General features: G+C 33.9%; 1 protein-coding gene across 4 annotated transcripts in view; it reads right to left on the reverse strand.

The window, feature by feature from the left end:
- The window catches only part of Ice2 (interactor of little elongation complex ELL subunit 2), a 43168-nt gene extending 30042 nt beyond the window's left edge, over positions 1-13126 (reverse strand). For 2 of the 4 annotated variants that reach the window (XM_076848612.2, XM_077109031.1), the window contains exons 1-8: positions 13040-13126; positions 12016-12138; positions 9952-10056; positions 3488-3749; positions 2317-2436; positions 1168-1305; positions 470-586; positions 149-308 (exon numbers count right to left, since the gene is read on the reverse strand). In XM_076848612.2, the coding sequence (XP_076704727.2) occupies positions 149-308; positions 470-586; positions 1168-1305; positions 2317-2436; positions 3488-3749; positions 9952-10056; positions 12016-12056 (943 nt within the window). In that variant the 5' untranslated portion in view covers positions 12057-12138; positions 13040-13126. Of the gene's footprint in view, positions 1-148; positions 309-469; positions 587-1167; positions 1306-2316; positions 2437-3487; positions 3750-9951; positions 10057-12015; positions 12139-12931; positions 13012-13039 lie in introns of those variants that run through there. The other 2 variants (XM_076848613.2, XM_076848615.2) reach the window with 2 other exon arrangements.
- Positions 13127-16815: the final 3689 nt, after the last annotated feature.

The raw sequence follows: 16815 nt of genomic DNA on the forward strand, positions 1-16815 counted from the left end.
CACACAAAAAGAGTTTAAGTGTTAAATTGACATTTTCCCTAAACCAAGACTTTTGTATTTGACAAATGACCACCTATGTTTGAACAATTTAAATGGAATGGTTCCAATATCCTTTTGAGAGCATTATCTGACATAGCAAATCACAAACCTGCAACAGGTATAACTTGAATACACACTGGAATTTCCCACTGTTCCTTATAGCTTGGTCCATGATTATTTAACAAAGTGAATAATGATTGACTAGTTAGAGCTATCTGAGGATGATATCTTGAAACAAGCTTCTCTGCATTTGGATCCTTACTAATATCCTGAAAAAAACACATAACTTGTTAATTGGTTATATTCATTGACAATTTGACAAAGCAATGAAAAGAAGGGAGGAAGCAATAAAGGGAACTTCAGATCAACCAAGTTATATGTATTTTGTGAGATACAGATTACTGAGATCCAAAGCCACCTGGCTACTTACATAGTGCATAGCTTCAGCTCTTTGTTCTGGTGTTTCAATGGAAGACATGTTATCTTTTGAGAGCTGTAACTTTGCAGGCATTGAGGGAAATACTGTTTTCACAAATTTTACACTGCCCTAAAGAAGCCAAAAATGAAAATATTATTGCAAAAATCCTGATGTATTTTTGTCCTAAGTATCTTTCATCATGAAAACTCTTAGCTGAAAATTCATTATTCTACTAAATGCAAATGTGGAAACTCTTTAAGCCAAGATGTTCCCTAATGTTTTCTCTAAACCATCCCCAATTTTTTTTAAAGGTTGAAAAGAAGGGTTTCATGAAATTTCCCTGACACTTTAAATTCCATCTTCTCTTTTTATGAAGCACAAATCATAAAAAGCAATAGTGGAACCCAAATATCTTCTTCACATATATTTCTAGTATGTTTGTGAGTAAATTCCCTTTAAAGAATAAGGGCTTCCTCCTTGTATTTAGGAACATTAAGGAAGATGGGAAGAAAGAAATAAAGTTAGTAGTGATATTTTTTAAAACATCAAGAATTAATACCCATGAACTAAAAAGAATGGGACACAGGTTGGTATTATATATTCAAAAAGTTATCTCTTTATCATTCAAATTTAAATAATACAATAAATACAGGAAATACAGATGATGTTTCAGACCAAAAAGGCTTATATTTTCATATGATAAACCTTACCAATACTAGAAGAGTTTTTTCTAACTTTAATCCCATCTCTATTCTGAACGGGAAGAATCCCAGTAAGCTGGTAACTTCATGGAGGGTATAAAATTCTGGATACTTTTTTACTTGTTCAATGCAAGCTCTTAAAACTTGCTAGGAAATAAAAATCAAGAAAAATTCATTTGTATCATACTTCATTAACACTGCAACAGTAATGTTTTAGTTACATGTGATTATATAATTATTTAATCATAAAAGTTAGCTTTGTTTTGTTAATCAGACTTTTACCAATCTGCACATTGTATATTCCTTGATTTAATTTTATTTTTCAAACAAATTTTTAACCTAGTTTCCTAAAATACTGATTTTAATAATACTAAAATTAGCAATCTTATTAAAATTAAAAACACATTTTCTATGCTACTTAAGAAACCATCAAATATAGCCACATGAAAATTTCAACAATGTATTTCAATAAAAGCAGATGCATGAATTATTAGAAATAAAGTTTAATACTCCAAAAAATTCCCAAATACATGAATTAATGGAGAAGTTATATATACAAAATAAAATGAACAACTGTATAAGTAGTTTAAATGACAGAATACTTAGTATTTCCAGATATTTTGAGTTTGAGATAGACCATATTCACATAACTTTTATTGTAGTATATTATTATAATAATTCTGTTCTATTATTGTTTATTGTTGTTAATCTCTCAGTTTACCTAATTTAAAAATTAAGCTTTACCATAAGTATGTATATATAGAAAAAATGTAGTATATGTAGAGTTTGGTATTATTATCAGCTTCAAGTACCCACTGGGGTTCTTGGAATGTATTCTCCATGGATAAGGATAATCTAGATAGATCATTAAAAGATAAGATTATCCTTATCTAGATCACTATCTAGATAAGGATAATCTAGATAGATCATTAAAAGATCATTAAAACACATGAATATACTACAGTACAGTTTTGAGATGTTAATATTTCTACTATTCAGCACATGAATAAAAGACCTACATACAACTTTATATAACTTGATTCTCTAAACTGAAAATACTGACAGTTCTCTAAGCTTTTTGCTAGATAATCATACATTTTTAGAATGTTATTACTGTAATCCACTTAGAAATTTACATAAATGTAATTTTGTTTTTACCTCTGTGAAGAGACGGGCATCATCAGAAAGCATATTATAATCCTGTGCACATTTCTTTGCAGAATTCTGTAAAAACTTTAGGAATTCAGCAACTTCTTCATTCACATGTTTCTTCATATCCTGAATTTTTAAAAAGCAGACAAGTCTTGGAATAAGAAGTTTCATTAAAAAGCAATCTCTTCTCAATCACTGCTCTAATAATTTAAATTTAATGAACAATTAACATATCAAATCCAAAGCAGTTTATATTAATAAAAGTTAATATAAACTCTAGGAATGGGGTGTAGCTCAATGGTAGAGCATGGGCTTAGCATCTGTGAGGCTCTAGGTTCAACACCAGCAAAAACTAAAAAAAAAAAAAAAAAAAAGAAATCCCCAAAACTTAAACTCAACAAAAACAGAAAAGCCAATGTCTGATACTGTACTACATGCTTAGGAATTAATTTATTTTATATACTAAAAATAAAAAAGACAAACATCCCTATAGAAAAATGAGCAAACAATATGAACAGGCAAGAAACAAAAAAAATAAATAAAAATGGCTGAGAAACACATAGAAAATACTTATTTTCATTAGTAATCAATGTAAATTAAATTAAGGTAAAACAAGAAATCACCATTTTACCCATATCCAATTAGAGGCAAAAGAAGGTAATATACTACCTTAATGAAGGCAGTTTTTAAAAAGATTTTCATACAATAGTTGTACAAACAAAGTGGCTTAAACTTGTTGCAGAAAAATTTATCCAGGTGCATGTGTAAATCACTTTGAAAACATGCATGATCTTTGATCTGACAATTTTATTTTAAAAATTTGTAAGGAAGCAATCACAGATAAGAACAAAGAGTTTGCTAAAAAGATGTTTAGCATAGCATCACATATATAATTGAGAATGTGGAACTACTTAAAGTAATAATTGAGCAATAATTTAAACTGAAACAATAGGGTGTGTAAAGTTCTACTATAACTTGAGAGAGACATGCTCAGAATGCCTGATCTATATGAAAGGACCAACAAAAAAGGCACCAATGTTCTGCCAAGTAAACATCTTACTTTTTCATTTTTGTAAATATGACTGTACTTAAAATAATAAAAGAAAATTTAAAATAAAAATTTTTCCTGATTTGTAATTTTTGTTTTTTTAGTGAAGCTGAAGAATAAAATACATACCAAATACTGCAAGTATTCATTTTTATTTATTCCAATAGCTTTTGAATTTGTAGAAATCTTTGCATATTTAACCAACAAGTCCACATAACTTCTTTGCTCTCTCTGTGAGAAACGAGAGAAACGAGGATAAGGAACTCTTGGTTTTGGAAGAAGAACCATTCCAACTGCGGTTTTAACTTTTTCCTCTGCTTGAGCTGCTGAACTAACTGCCGGCTCATTTTCTACAGAACTTGCTGAGGCATTCAAATTTTCCCCTATACGTCTGGAAAAAAAAAATACAATTTACAAATATGTGCTTTTCACATGAAGATTACTATCATGGAATTTCAAGATTCTCAATCATAAGGGAGAATATAGCATGATTAACAGAGTAAATTCTGGATTATTATCTAACTCTGACACCTGCATTTTGATGTTTAGTCATTTAGTACAGACTAAGTATTTTGCAGGATTGAATCACATTGCACACTTACCTTCAACTACCTGATGAAGAGGAAGAGACATATTATTACACTATTCAATTTAGAAGTTTTATCCCTTTTACTGAAGAGGGAAAATCATTCTTGCTCATTATATTTGTATTTATATTTTATTACAATGCTAGTTCTTTTTTAATGTTTAAATTCTCCAGTAATATGTATTAGTTATATAATGAAAAAAAGCTACTAAGACCAGTTTAAAATAGGGTTACAAACTTAAAGTTAGTAAATTTACTGCAATTCTAAATTCTCTGGTTTCCTTTGCTTATCTCAAAATTTAAACAGAGCCAAGTGAAGTGGCACACACCTGTTATCCCAGCAACTTGGGAGGTTGAAGCAGGAGGATGGAAAGTTTGAGGTTAGCCTCAGCAACTTAGGGAGACCCTCAGCAATTTAGCAAGACTGTCTCAAAATAAAAAAGTTAAAATGTTTGGGGATGTAGCTCAGTGGTAAAGCACCCCTTAGTTCAGTACCAAACAATAAATTAATTAAGAAAATTCCAACAACTATAAGTTATATCTTAAGGAAGCAGTAGTTTTAGAAATTCATACTATCCTTTATCAGTCTTGTACATGTCTAAGTCCATGAAAATGTCCCTATGCCAAAGTAAAATCCTAGCATAAAGTAATGTAATATACTAGAAGAAAAAGTAGTGAATAGCTAAAGAACCTGTTATCAGATTTATTTATAAAGTGCTACTCTCAATTTTTAAAGAGGTCACCATACCACCTCAATTAATGCATACACTACAAATTTCTTATCTTGTTCATCACTGTCTTTATTCTTGCTGCTCAGTTATTGTAATCAACATTTTCAAGAAGAGAATTTATAATTCCACCAAAAACTTTCATTTTCTTGGTCTCTATAACTCTAATTTCCATGACAGCCATTATTTTTATAATTTAGCTACAAATTAAACAATAATCCTCAGAGGAAGAAAAACTAATAAGAAAGATGGATGTCTATATTGATTCATTCTTCATTCCATTTATTAATATTTATTGATATTTATATGTGCAAGTCTATGCTAGATACTGAAAATACAACAAACACTGAATACAGTACAGTCTAGGCTCTCGAGAGTCTCAAGATCAAGTGGATTAGACAAATGAATGGAGAAGAAAGGTAAATATGTATATCAATCCGAAGTGGCTATGAATATTCTAGGTTTCCAAACGGAAAGTATCAAATAGGGGCCTGAGAAGAATTCTAAAGACATAATAATCAGGGATTAAGAGGGAAAATGGGAAGGAAGGAGAAATATACAGATACAGATGGGTTATCACAAAAGGGGAGGTTTAAAGGTATTCAGAGGAGAGAAATACTGGATGCCTACAATGTGTAAAACTGTCTTGCACAGCTTTTAAAGTGTTATCCTAACACTATATTCTATTTTCTCTTATCATTCTTTTGTGATATAGTTTACCTAACTTCTCTTAAATACAATCTTATTGTTTTGTTTTAACACAAGAATCACATATGTTAAAAATGTGCTCTATCACTGAACTACCTACCCCAGCCCTCCCAACCTTATTCATAAATTTTAACTACTGCATCTCATTACATCATTATATCATCTGACATAGTGATTTCACTGCAATTTACCTATTAAAATACATATATAATGTAAATAACGTTCCTTTCATTTTATATTCATGTACTTAGGATGTATTGTTTTTTAAAATTATGTCTATGGTAATTATTAGCTATTCATTTCACCTCAGGCTGGTAACAGAAGTGTCTTATTTCTTACATTTGTTATGAAAAGTTGAAGTTATTATGTACAGCTATAATGCACCAATAAAAAAAGTGGGAGGGTTTTGGCCTGATCAGGTTGCAAAGCATTAATTTAGATCTATGTCTAGACAAAGGATCAGTTAAGCCCCATCCAAAAGCAGCACTGATTTGCTTTAAATCAACTTTATAATACTAAATATGGTAAAAATTCCAAAACTTGAAAATAGTAATTTGCGAAAAAGATTTAGGCCTCCCCCATATAAAACAAAATATTCAAAAGTACCCTCCTTAGAGCAAACCATGAATACAAAGCTAATTAAAAGCACTGATTTTTTAATGGGGAAAAATTTTTGGAAAATAAAATTAGAATGCTCAGGTTGGCTCTAAAAACAATACATGTGAAAGAAGACATACTTAGTTACTAAGTTTCTCCAATAACTATACAAAAATAAGCACATTTTAGGTTAACAAAATGAATATTAACTGCTGATCTTGGGAGAAATGTATTACAGAAAATTGATTTTTCACTAGAAAATGTCTCGAGAGCTATTCAAACTTAACAGTATTGTGTCCAAAACTCTTAACAATACTGCTTCACAGCTGTCTCTCTGAATATGAGAACATGTCTGTCCTTGTGGCACAAACTGGCAAATTTAATTAAGCTGCTGCAGCAACAAGATGCTGACTCAGATATGCCAGAGTAGGAATGTCAAGAAATTCTAGCAGTTTAAATTGGCTACATTCAGCAAAGAATGAAATGGCAGCACATCAAGATCATCTCCAAGTGCAGTACTGTCAAAATCTTCATCAGAGTGCGAACCAAAAGCATCTGATAGAGTTTTTCTATTCACATTTACAACATTATATTTTATTTCACTTGATAGTTTGAAGCTTCCTCCCTTTGTTTTGTCAACTACCCAGTCTCCTTTTTACTTAACATGTCTATAGGGGGAAAATTCCCAACTGTTAGTTTCCTATACTTTTATCTACTGATTTGGCAGCTTCTTTATAAGTAGCATTTGGAAATTATGCTTTTGGCCTCCAACTCATGTTTACCTGTTATCTTTTGTGTTTGATTTACTTTTTATGTTGAAAGGATTAAAACTTCATTTCTTTTCTATTTTAAGTCATTTTCCTCCCTGTTAGTTTAAAACTCAGTTACAAATTTCTGTAAACAGAATATTTAATTTTTAAAAAAGCAAATGTTTATAATGATTATTTCTACATAAATGGCTTACAGGGCATTTTAATTTTCTGGTTTATTCTTAGGTAAACTTTCCAAACATTCTTTAAAAACATAATTTATTTGTAATGTTTCATATAAAAATAACACTATGTTAACTTTTAAATATTATTATATGCAAAACACTATTTTAGCAGTCTTTTCATTTATAAACACATATGGTGCAAAAGAAAAGCTTTTTATGTTGAAATTAGGAGTAAAAAGCCTTTTGTGGAAAGATGAAGAAAAGGGTTAAAGAAAATCTCCTAGTTTTGAAAGTAGCAATAATAAGGGTATCAATATTTTTCCAACTGTCGATGAGCACAAAAAATACGAAATTAGGGATGATAATAATTTTATATTTCTTCCTGGTATTTCCCCAAGAAAACAGTTGTAAATTAGCAAAGGCTCAAATCCATTCCTTACTGTAGTAATACTTAATAAAACTTAAGGCTAGGAAAACAGTCTAGAAACACATATCAATTTCTTACGTCTGTTTTAATACTAAAAAGTAAATTATCCTAATGAATTATTTTGTACTGCATAAAAATGTAAAGAAAAGCAAGTATAGTTTAAGAAGGGAAAAAAAGAAAAAAGATTATTAGGAGTTTGGAATACTCACTTGCCAGCAAACGTCCTCTCCTTTATACAAAACTGGGCTATATAACCCACACCTAAGTTATAGTGAAAAAACTGGACTTGAAAAGAATAGTTAAATTAAGAAGCAATGGCAGGATGATGAAGATTAATAATAAAAAATTTTTAGTTTAAAATGATGATGGCTGAGATAAAAAGTTCAAAAAATGGTATGAAGTTTTTAAAATTTTTTTTTTGGTATCAGGGATTGAACCCAGGGCGTTTAATCTCTGAGCCCTATCCCCAGCTACCCCCACCCTCCTTTTTTAAAATTTTGAGATAGGTTCTCATTAAGTTGATTAGGGTCTCTCTAAGTTGCTGAGGCTGGCTTTGAACTCCTGATATTCCTGCCTCAGCCTCCTGAGCCACTGGGATTATAGGAATGTGTCACTATGCCCAGCTGAAGATTTTTAATAAAAGGTAAAGATATGTTTTTTAAATCCTAGTATACTAGAATTTGATAGGCATTCTTTGATTCAAATAATCAACGGCAATTCTTTATTTAACTGATAAGTTTCCAAAATCAGTTATTTCTAAGAAATGATACAAGTTGAATCACAAAGACATTTGAAAGTGTTTTTTGTTGTTGTTGTTTTTGTTTTTTGTGCTACTGGAGACTGAATCCAGAGGTGCTTTTCTGAGCTTCATCTGCAGCCCTTTCTTAAAATTCTTTTATCTTACTGAATTGTGGAGGCTGACCTGGACTTATAATCCTTCTGCCTCAGCCTCCTGAGAAGCCAGGCATGTGCCACTGAACCTGGCTGTTCATGTTTTTAATACCAATTTGGCAATATACATTAAAATAAATGTATGCATACCCTCCACTTACTCCTATGCATACTATGTTCCTGTTGTGTACAAAAAAGGACAGTTATATTAATTTTTGTGTGTATTACAATATGCATATACCTATTACAAGCTAAGTCAATTCCACAAATTCATCATTCATCTTAAGAAGTTCAGATTCAAAAGGCTGAGTTTAGAGTGCAATATCAGTTTTTGTTAAAATGTAAGTGTCTTATGATCAGCCACAATGAGAAATCTGGAGATGAGAAAACCAAAATATTTTGAAAAATGCCACAACCAAAATACTAGGAAAAAGCTAAGACAGTGAGGTCGCTCTAGAGCTGAGAGCTCATTGATGCCTCTGAGAGGAGCAGTTTAGTACAGTAGTGAGGTTGGACGTCAGATTAGAGTGCAACGTGGGTGGGATATACAGTGAATGGAAGAGGTTTTTTTATTTAAAAAAACAAATCAATGTGTTTTCTAATGCATTCTGTCAATCTGCCTTTTGAGTGGGAAGCTTAATTCATTCACATTAAAGTAATTGTTGACAAGGAAAAACTTACTATTTTCTGCTAATCATTTTCTCTGTCTTAAAGCTTTTTTGGCTCCTCATTTCTTTCCAGTAAGCATATATTAGTCTTTAAATAAGTCTAAGAACAAATGAGGGGAGAGTAAGAAAGTAACTGGTGGGGGTCAGGCATGTGGAGTTCATGGATTATTTTAAACAGGAAAAAATTTAAGCACACACATACACTGATTGAGATGATTGAAAATGAGAGAGAACAAAGATACAGGAAAAAGAGGGGGTAATACTGATAAGGCAGGAAAAGATGGGGGGGATATGCTTAGTCCATTATAATAGGAAAAAGGATAAAAGTGAATGCTGAACTCCTCTAGGGGAGCTCCCTAATTCTGCATCTGCTGGTTTTCAGACTAATCCACAATAGAATAGAAACAGTCAATCAAAAAGAAAAGAGCTGCTACAGGCAAGTGAACAGTAAAAAGTGAAAATTACTACTCAGTAGTGATTTTCATACCAGAAAGGAAAAAAAATCTTCGGCAATTTGGCACTTATCTATTAAACTCTAAAATGTATTTACTGTTTAACTAAACAATTGAATTTCTGTGAATTTATCTTCTAGAAATAACTGCAAAAAAATTCACCAGTATATTGTTTGTAACTACAAAAAAGAGGAATACAACATAGAACTAGCTAAATGAATTAAAAATGCATCTATACAACAAATCGATATATAACCATTAAGACTAGGGGGAAAAGATTAAAATACATATATGTATGACCATGGAAAGAAATACATTATTTCATATTGACTTCTTTTGTTCTGTGACAAAATATTATTTTCAATGGAAAAAGCAAACTATAAAACAGTTTTAACGGGTTTAAAACAGTATTTTTCAGTTTTTATAGCAGGATCCCATTTTTTTGCGTATATATGTTAATATATGAAGAAAGGTAAATACCAAAGTGTTAACAATAGCTTTCTTACATTTCCTATCTTCTATAATTTGAATAATGGAGATAATTATAAAACTTCAAATATCAGAAAAAAACAATTAAATATGAAAATAATAAAATATTTTACCTGTTAGATAAAATACAGAGTTCTTTTAAACTTGGAGCCAAGGAATGGTCTTTATAATTTTCTCGAGAGAAAAATGTCTTATGGCCATTTTTGGGGGAAACATCCCTAGAAACAAAGTAATTTGCTTTCATTTGACAATTCAAAATCTCATGTAAGACAAAGTAACATAATAGTATCTAATTTCTGACTATATGCCCTCCATCCAAATCCTTTCCCAATCACTTCATTTTTTTTTTTTTTTTAATATTTATTTTTTAGTTATCGGCGGACACAACATCTTTGTTTTTGTACGTGGTGGCTGAGAATCGAACCCGGGCCGCACGCATGCCAGGCGAGCGGCTACCACTTGAGCCACATCCCCAGCCCCCCCAATCACTTCTTAATGTTTAATTTCATATAGAAGATCTGTGAGCTTAGATGTTTTACTTTTCAGACACCAAGCTCAGGCGGATTATGATATTCTATAACTCCAACAACCAACCTTTCTTTTTCTATAGTACCCAATTAAATAACTGTCAGAGGTTTGAGTGTTAAAGATAGAACAGAATGAAGTACAATCAAGAGTCTGTCATGGGAAGGACTCATCTCTGGTTGTGAGGCATAACATTAAGATGCTTGATTATTGAAAAAAAAAAAAATGCTTCTCAATTTATTTTTGTTTCATGCATTACTGTTCTAGTCCAAAAGACTGAACATCCAACCTATTTTTCTGAAACTGGAAAATGGGATAAATGGTGTACCTTTGCTAAAAAAATCACCTCTATAATAATATATGATTTTTCATAACATTGTAATTAATTGAGGCTAATATAACATAACCAATGCTTTCCAGATAGTAAGCTTTCCCCCAAATGATGGCAAGTGAAGTTAAAAAACTGAAAACACGGAGAATCCAGGGAGTACAATGATTACTAGGATTTTGTGAAAAAGGACAGACAGTTCCAAAGCCTATAATGCTGTGCAAAGGTTCTAAACTACAATTGGTTTCACAGTCAGTTGCATATATGAATAACTGCACATCATCTGAACACTTACTTTACAGTATTAGCCAGGAACACAAATGTGCATGTCACTTAAAACCTACAACAAAACACTCCAATCAAATGCAACTTCTAGTCCCATTTCCAAATGGGAAATCCTAGCATATATGGTTCATGTTTATCTTTTACTGTTTTTAAAGGTATTTATCCAAAAAAGAGAAAAAAATAAAACAAACACTATGATTAAGGTATTATAGTAAAATCAGAATTTCCTACTTGCTATGGACCATGGTAAAGTTTCCTATTATTTCAGCATGGTAATATTTCCATAACATCTCATTAAATTCTAAGGTTTCCTCATATAATTCTAAAACAAAGTCAAGGGCCTTAGGTATTATGGAATTCTTTGGAGATGCAAACACTGTTCATTACTGACATACTGACTTAAAAGTTCTTTAAGTCAGGCACTATTTTAAAAATCTTTGTCATCTCTTTGTGACTTTTGTATCCTCCTTTGCTGGCTTAGTAAATGTGTGTTAAAATGAACTAAGGCAGCAATGTAGTATAGCAATATGATAGTTACATAAAACCACTATATTTGTTAGATGCCTACAAAACCATGATATTACTTAACTGGGTTCTCTATTAGCAAAGTTCTCACATTTCTAAAATACAGAATACAATCTGCACTTATATAATCTTTTGAGATAGATTCTACTATAACAAAATGAAGTGTGTCTATTCTTAAAGATGGTCTTTTTATTATTTGTATGGAAATGGGAAAGTTTTTAGAACTAAGAAAATTCCAACATCTTTCCTTCACAACATACCAACAATAAAGACATGATGGAATTATATCTAATAAAAATTTGAGTGCTCAATTGTCACTTTAGGAGTGGAAGTGCAGTAATTATATCTCAAAAGTATTTATTACATGAAGATGAGAACAGGATAAATTCTGAGATCCTGATCTTTCCTCTTTTATTTCTTCCAAACCTGTTCGGGCCAAAAGCTCTCCTTTCCTATGTCAACCACCAGCTGAACTTCACTCCTATTCAGTTGATTAGGTAGAGAGAGAACTCACCAGTTTAGCCTTGGTTCACTCATGGTCATGCTGGAACTCATCTTCCTAGGTTTCTGCTTCACTCTAGCCCACGATTTGGCAGGTGGGAAGTAAGGTTTTCAAGAGGTAGGATCCCTCCAGATTCTACACTCAACCGAGGAAAAACAAAAGGTCAAAATCAAAAGCAAGGGATTGGCCAAGGCCCAGCTGCACTTTATTAGGTGAGAAAGAACATATGCCCTAAAACGACAGTGGCCACCTAGAACAGACAGATGAACGTTCCCAAGGTTCTTTGCATCAGAGCAGTACAATAAGTCCTTTTCCATTTAACTTATGCCAGGAGGGTCAATCTTAGGATACTCACTGAGGAAATAAGAGCCAAAACAGAATGGTGTTCTCACTGCTTACACACTAGATCATTTCATGGAAGGGAGATGTAGGTCTTAGCTGTGCCTAATTCCCTTACTGCCAAAATGAATCCTGCCTCCATTTCCCCAATCATATACTATTACGGGGCATATTCTGACAAATGCATGGCAAAAGCTGCCTAGCTATCAAGAAATTTAGATCTTCCAAAGAAAACCTTACATTTGATGAAACTCAGGTTCAGGAAACTTAAAGTGACAATTCACAGGATCACTCACAGGTATTATCAGGCCTCAAAATCGGGCTTGACCTCTCCATGTTACCATGGGTAGGCTGATAAAATGGCATAGGGGGTAAAAGTCAAATTTAGGAATCTGTATCTTGGCCCCTGACTGGCCTGACCAGCTCCCACTTAATCCACCTTTCATACTTAGATCAGGGTGGGGCTGGGGAGGATGTGCAGATGAAGGCAAAAGGTATGTCTGAGAGAAAAGAGAGCGCAGAAAGAAAAGCAAGTTGCAGGAAGGCAGGTAAAGGAGTGGGCAGAGCAGGGTAAGAAGCCGCGCCAGACCCGGGAGCTGAGAGCCCGGAGCCGCCATATTCTTTCCTCCCGCCCCTCAAGAGCGCTCCCGGCGCCTTCCCTGCCGCTTCTGGACTGCAAAGCAGCCTTTCCGCCCACCTCACGGTCCGCGGCGGCTCGGCCCCGGCGCGGGCCCCACGCCACACTCGCTCCGCCCCACTCCGCACACTCACGCGCGTCCTGAGAAGGCTAATTTAAAGGACGTGGCCGCGCAGACTTGGCTCTGCGTGATGACGCCACCCGAGACGCAGTGGGTGGGGCCTGCGTGCCTAAGGGGCACGGCTCGCCTGCGTGCGTCTTGCTGGTGGTTCTGGCTGCAAAACCCCTGGTTCTTGAAGGGTAGAGGGGGTTGGGACTTTTCGCTATTATAGAAAGCCCTGATCTTGGTGTGTTTCTGTTGGGCGGGGCGCGGGGCGCGTGTGTGGTGATAAATTGGAAAAAGCACAGATTTGATTGTGACCCTAGCCAAACTCTTAATTTCCCTGTAACCCTAATTACCCATCTGTAAAATGAAGATGATATTATGTACTTAATAGGGTTTTGGAAATGCCTAAATGAAGCAAGGGATGAAGTTGTGCTCAGCACAGTACCTGGCACAAAGTAGGGCTTCACTACATGCCATTTCTCCTGATTGCCACTCCCTGTTCCATTTTGATGTAAGGTTCCTCTAATGGTCCCTTGGTTCTTGGTCTGCTTTTGTTCTCATGTTTTATGAAAGACTTATTGAGCACTTTATACAGCGTGCTTGGTGCTGGGTACACATGAGACTAAGCCTCAATATAATTTTTTCTAGAGCTTTTGATCTCTGGGACTCTTAAGGTATTTACATTAAAATGAAACAATAGAAAATGATAAATTACACAAGGAAGTTGTTATGTTTTGGATCTTAACTCTTCTCCCAAAGACCCATATGTTAAAGGCTTGTTGGCCAGCCTGTCGCACTCTTAGGAGACAGTGCTTTCTTTATGAGGTAAGGTCTTGTTGAAGTTAAGTCATTGAGGGCCTGTCAATGAAGGAATATTGGGACCCTCAGCCCTTTTCTCTTTGCTTCTCTGCCACCATTCGGTGAACACCTTTGCTATTCTACTGTGCCATGATGTTCTGCCTTGCCAGGGTAAAAAGTCACCAGGGACTGAAAGCTGAGCCAAAATAAACCTTTTCTCCTTCAAATTGTTTATCTTAGGTATTTTATCACAGCAATACAAATCCAACACAGGAGGTAAATAGAAAACAGTTGGAGAGGGAGAGAAATTAACGTGAGTTGTGAAAAGCAGCTTTAAATGTGCCAAGACTTGGTCAACTTCCTGCAAGACAGAATCTAGTCAGTCCAGAGGCAAGAAAAAGGAAGTAGAGAAAAAACTTAAGTGATGAGCTACCAGACTGAAAGAGAAGTATCTCTCTAGAGTACAATCTTCAAGGAAAACTGATTTAGGAGCGGTTCATATAGGAGATTGATGATTGCAGACTGGTGGATGCCTGATCACAAGTGGAGGCTTATAGCCAAACGACACACATCTGCTCTTAATTGCCTGGTCGCAAGATGTTTTTCAGTTCTGCAAATCTCAAGAAAAACTGTGATGATTTTTGTCAACTTCATTATTTCCACAGGTTATTCTTTGAAAAGTAACTAGTTTAGATTAAGGCATGAGGGTGGAGCCTCTATGATGGGATCAGTGCTCTTTTAAGAAGAGAAACCAATGTTCAACAAATAGGTATTAGTATATGGTTTTCTTTAAAATATAGGAAATGAATAAATCAGTGGAGGTAGCATTGTAAACAAACATTATAATACAAAGAGTAAATGGCATACAGACATATAGAAGATTCTATGTAAACACCAAAGAGGAAGGAACTCATACTGATGAACACAATTTACAGATTGCGTTAGAGAATTTTAATATACATGGGATCTTTTAAATTGTTTAAGGTCTTTATTATATTAACATATTAATTGTACATAATAATTGGATTTACTGTGATATTTTCATATATGTATACAGCATATACATGTATATGCATGGATCATATCCATTCACCCTTCTACTCTCACATCATCCACCCACCCATTCCCTGTTCCTAGTAATTACTGTTCTATTTTCAGACTGACTTTCTTGTTTTAGTTTCCACATAGGAAAGAGAACATTAAATCCGTGCCTTTCTGTGTCTGGCTTATTTTTCTGACATGGTATCCTCCAGTTTCATTAATTTTGCTGCAAATAACAGGATTTCACTCCTCTTTATGAATGCAATAATATTCTGCTGTGTATATATACCATATTAGTGCATTTATCTAATGATGGGGACTTAGGCTGATTCCATATTTTATCTATTGTGAATAGTAGTGCAGTAAACATGGGCATGCCGGTATCTCTTTGCTGACATCAGCATTGTGTGAGGGACAAAGAAGATCATTGGACTAGAAAGGGGAAGGGAGGCAGAGCTGGTCTTCATGCCATTCTAAAAATTTTGGACTTTATTCTTTGGGTTATGGGAACCTCTGTATGTGTGTATATTAAACAGCTTTACTGAACTGTAATCCACATACCATAATTCACTCCTTTTAATTATACCATGAAGTAACTTATAGTAGATGTACAGAGTTTTGCAACCATCAATACTACCCACTTTTAGAACATTTTCATTACCCTAAAAAATTAACTGGGCACAAAACAGTTAATCCTTTTTACCTTTATCTGCAGACAACTACAAATCTACTTTCTGGCTCTGTATATTGTCCTTTCTAGATGTTTCATGTAAATGTAGACTATGTAGTCTTTTGCAGCTGGCTGCTTTGCATAGTATTTTTAGGATCATCCATGTCTCCATATGTATTAGTAGGCCATTCCTTTGTGTTGCTGCTAAGTGCTTGTTTATGGATGTTTCTCATTCTGTTTACCCATTCAACATTTGATGAACATTCAGATGGTTTCCACTTTTGGGCTATTATGAATAATATTGCTGATAACATTGACATAAAATCTTTATGTGAACTTTGTGTTTTTATTTCTCTTGAGTAGTCTAGGAGTGGAGTTGCTGAATGGTAAATTTTTTGTTTAAGTTTTTAAGAGAGAGCCACATTGCTTTCCAAAGTGAGTGGAGTATTTGTGTGTGTGTGAGAGAGAGAGAGAGAGAGAGAGAGAGAGAGAGAGAGAGAGATTTTTAAGTAAAAAAAAAGATCTGGTTTTCCATTTCTGCTGAAGTAAGGAACAAATAAACCCAGAAGTTGAATGAGAAACTTGGAAAGAATTTATAACAATCTGCACTTGTTTTGAGTTTATAATGTCTCATGGAACCAAAATTTCAAAAATTCTTAAAGCTACAAGCACTGGCTAAGTGAAATGATCTCAGTTGTTACTGGGTGTATATTTCTTCTTGTAGTCTACATAAAGATAGAGAAATGTGCAAGATTGTCTTTTTAAAAATCACTTTATCAGTACTGAGTCATTTTCCTACCCCTCTGATAATGAGCTTCCTTTGCTTGATTTGGAGGGAACACAGCCTTGGAGAGTTTATAGCTTGATCACTACTTCATTCACTGAATTTCTTCATAAACCATACATAAGATGCTTGCAGAATGAGAATCCAGAAATGGTCCTTTGGCAAAAAGGTTTTAGTCTAGTAATTGATTGGAAAATTTGAGGAAATATTGTTGCTAATACCAGTTTGTCAAATCAAGATTGTCAGTAATGGTATTTCAGGTGGGTAAGGAGCCATCATCATTCTAAAACCCAGCAAAATACTCTGGCTCTGTGTTGGATTAGAATAGCTAAAGTGTTCAGATTGTTTTGCTTACAAGATTTTTTTTGGTACCAGGGATTGAACCCACAGGTGCTTAACCATTGAGTCATAGGTGCTTAACCACTGAGTCACATCCC

The sequence above is a fragment of the Callospermophilus lateralis genome, chromosome 3 (genome assembly GCF_048772815.1).
Source record: "Callospermophilus lateralis isolate mCalLat2 chromosome 3, mCalLat2.hap1, whole genome shotgun sequence".
In the NCBI taxonomy this organism is placed as follows: Eukaryota; Metazoa; Chordata; class Mammalia; order Rodentia; family Sciuridae; genus Callospermophilus; species Callospermophilus lateralis.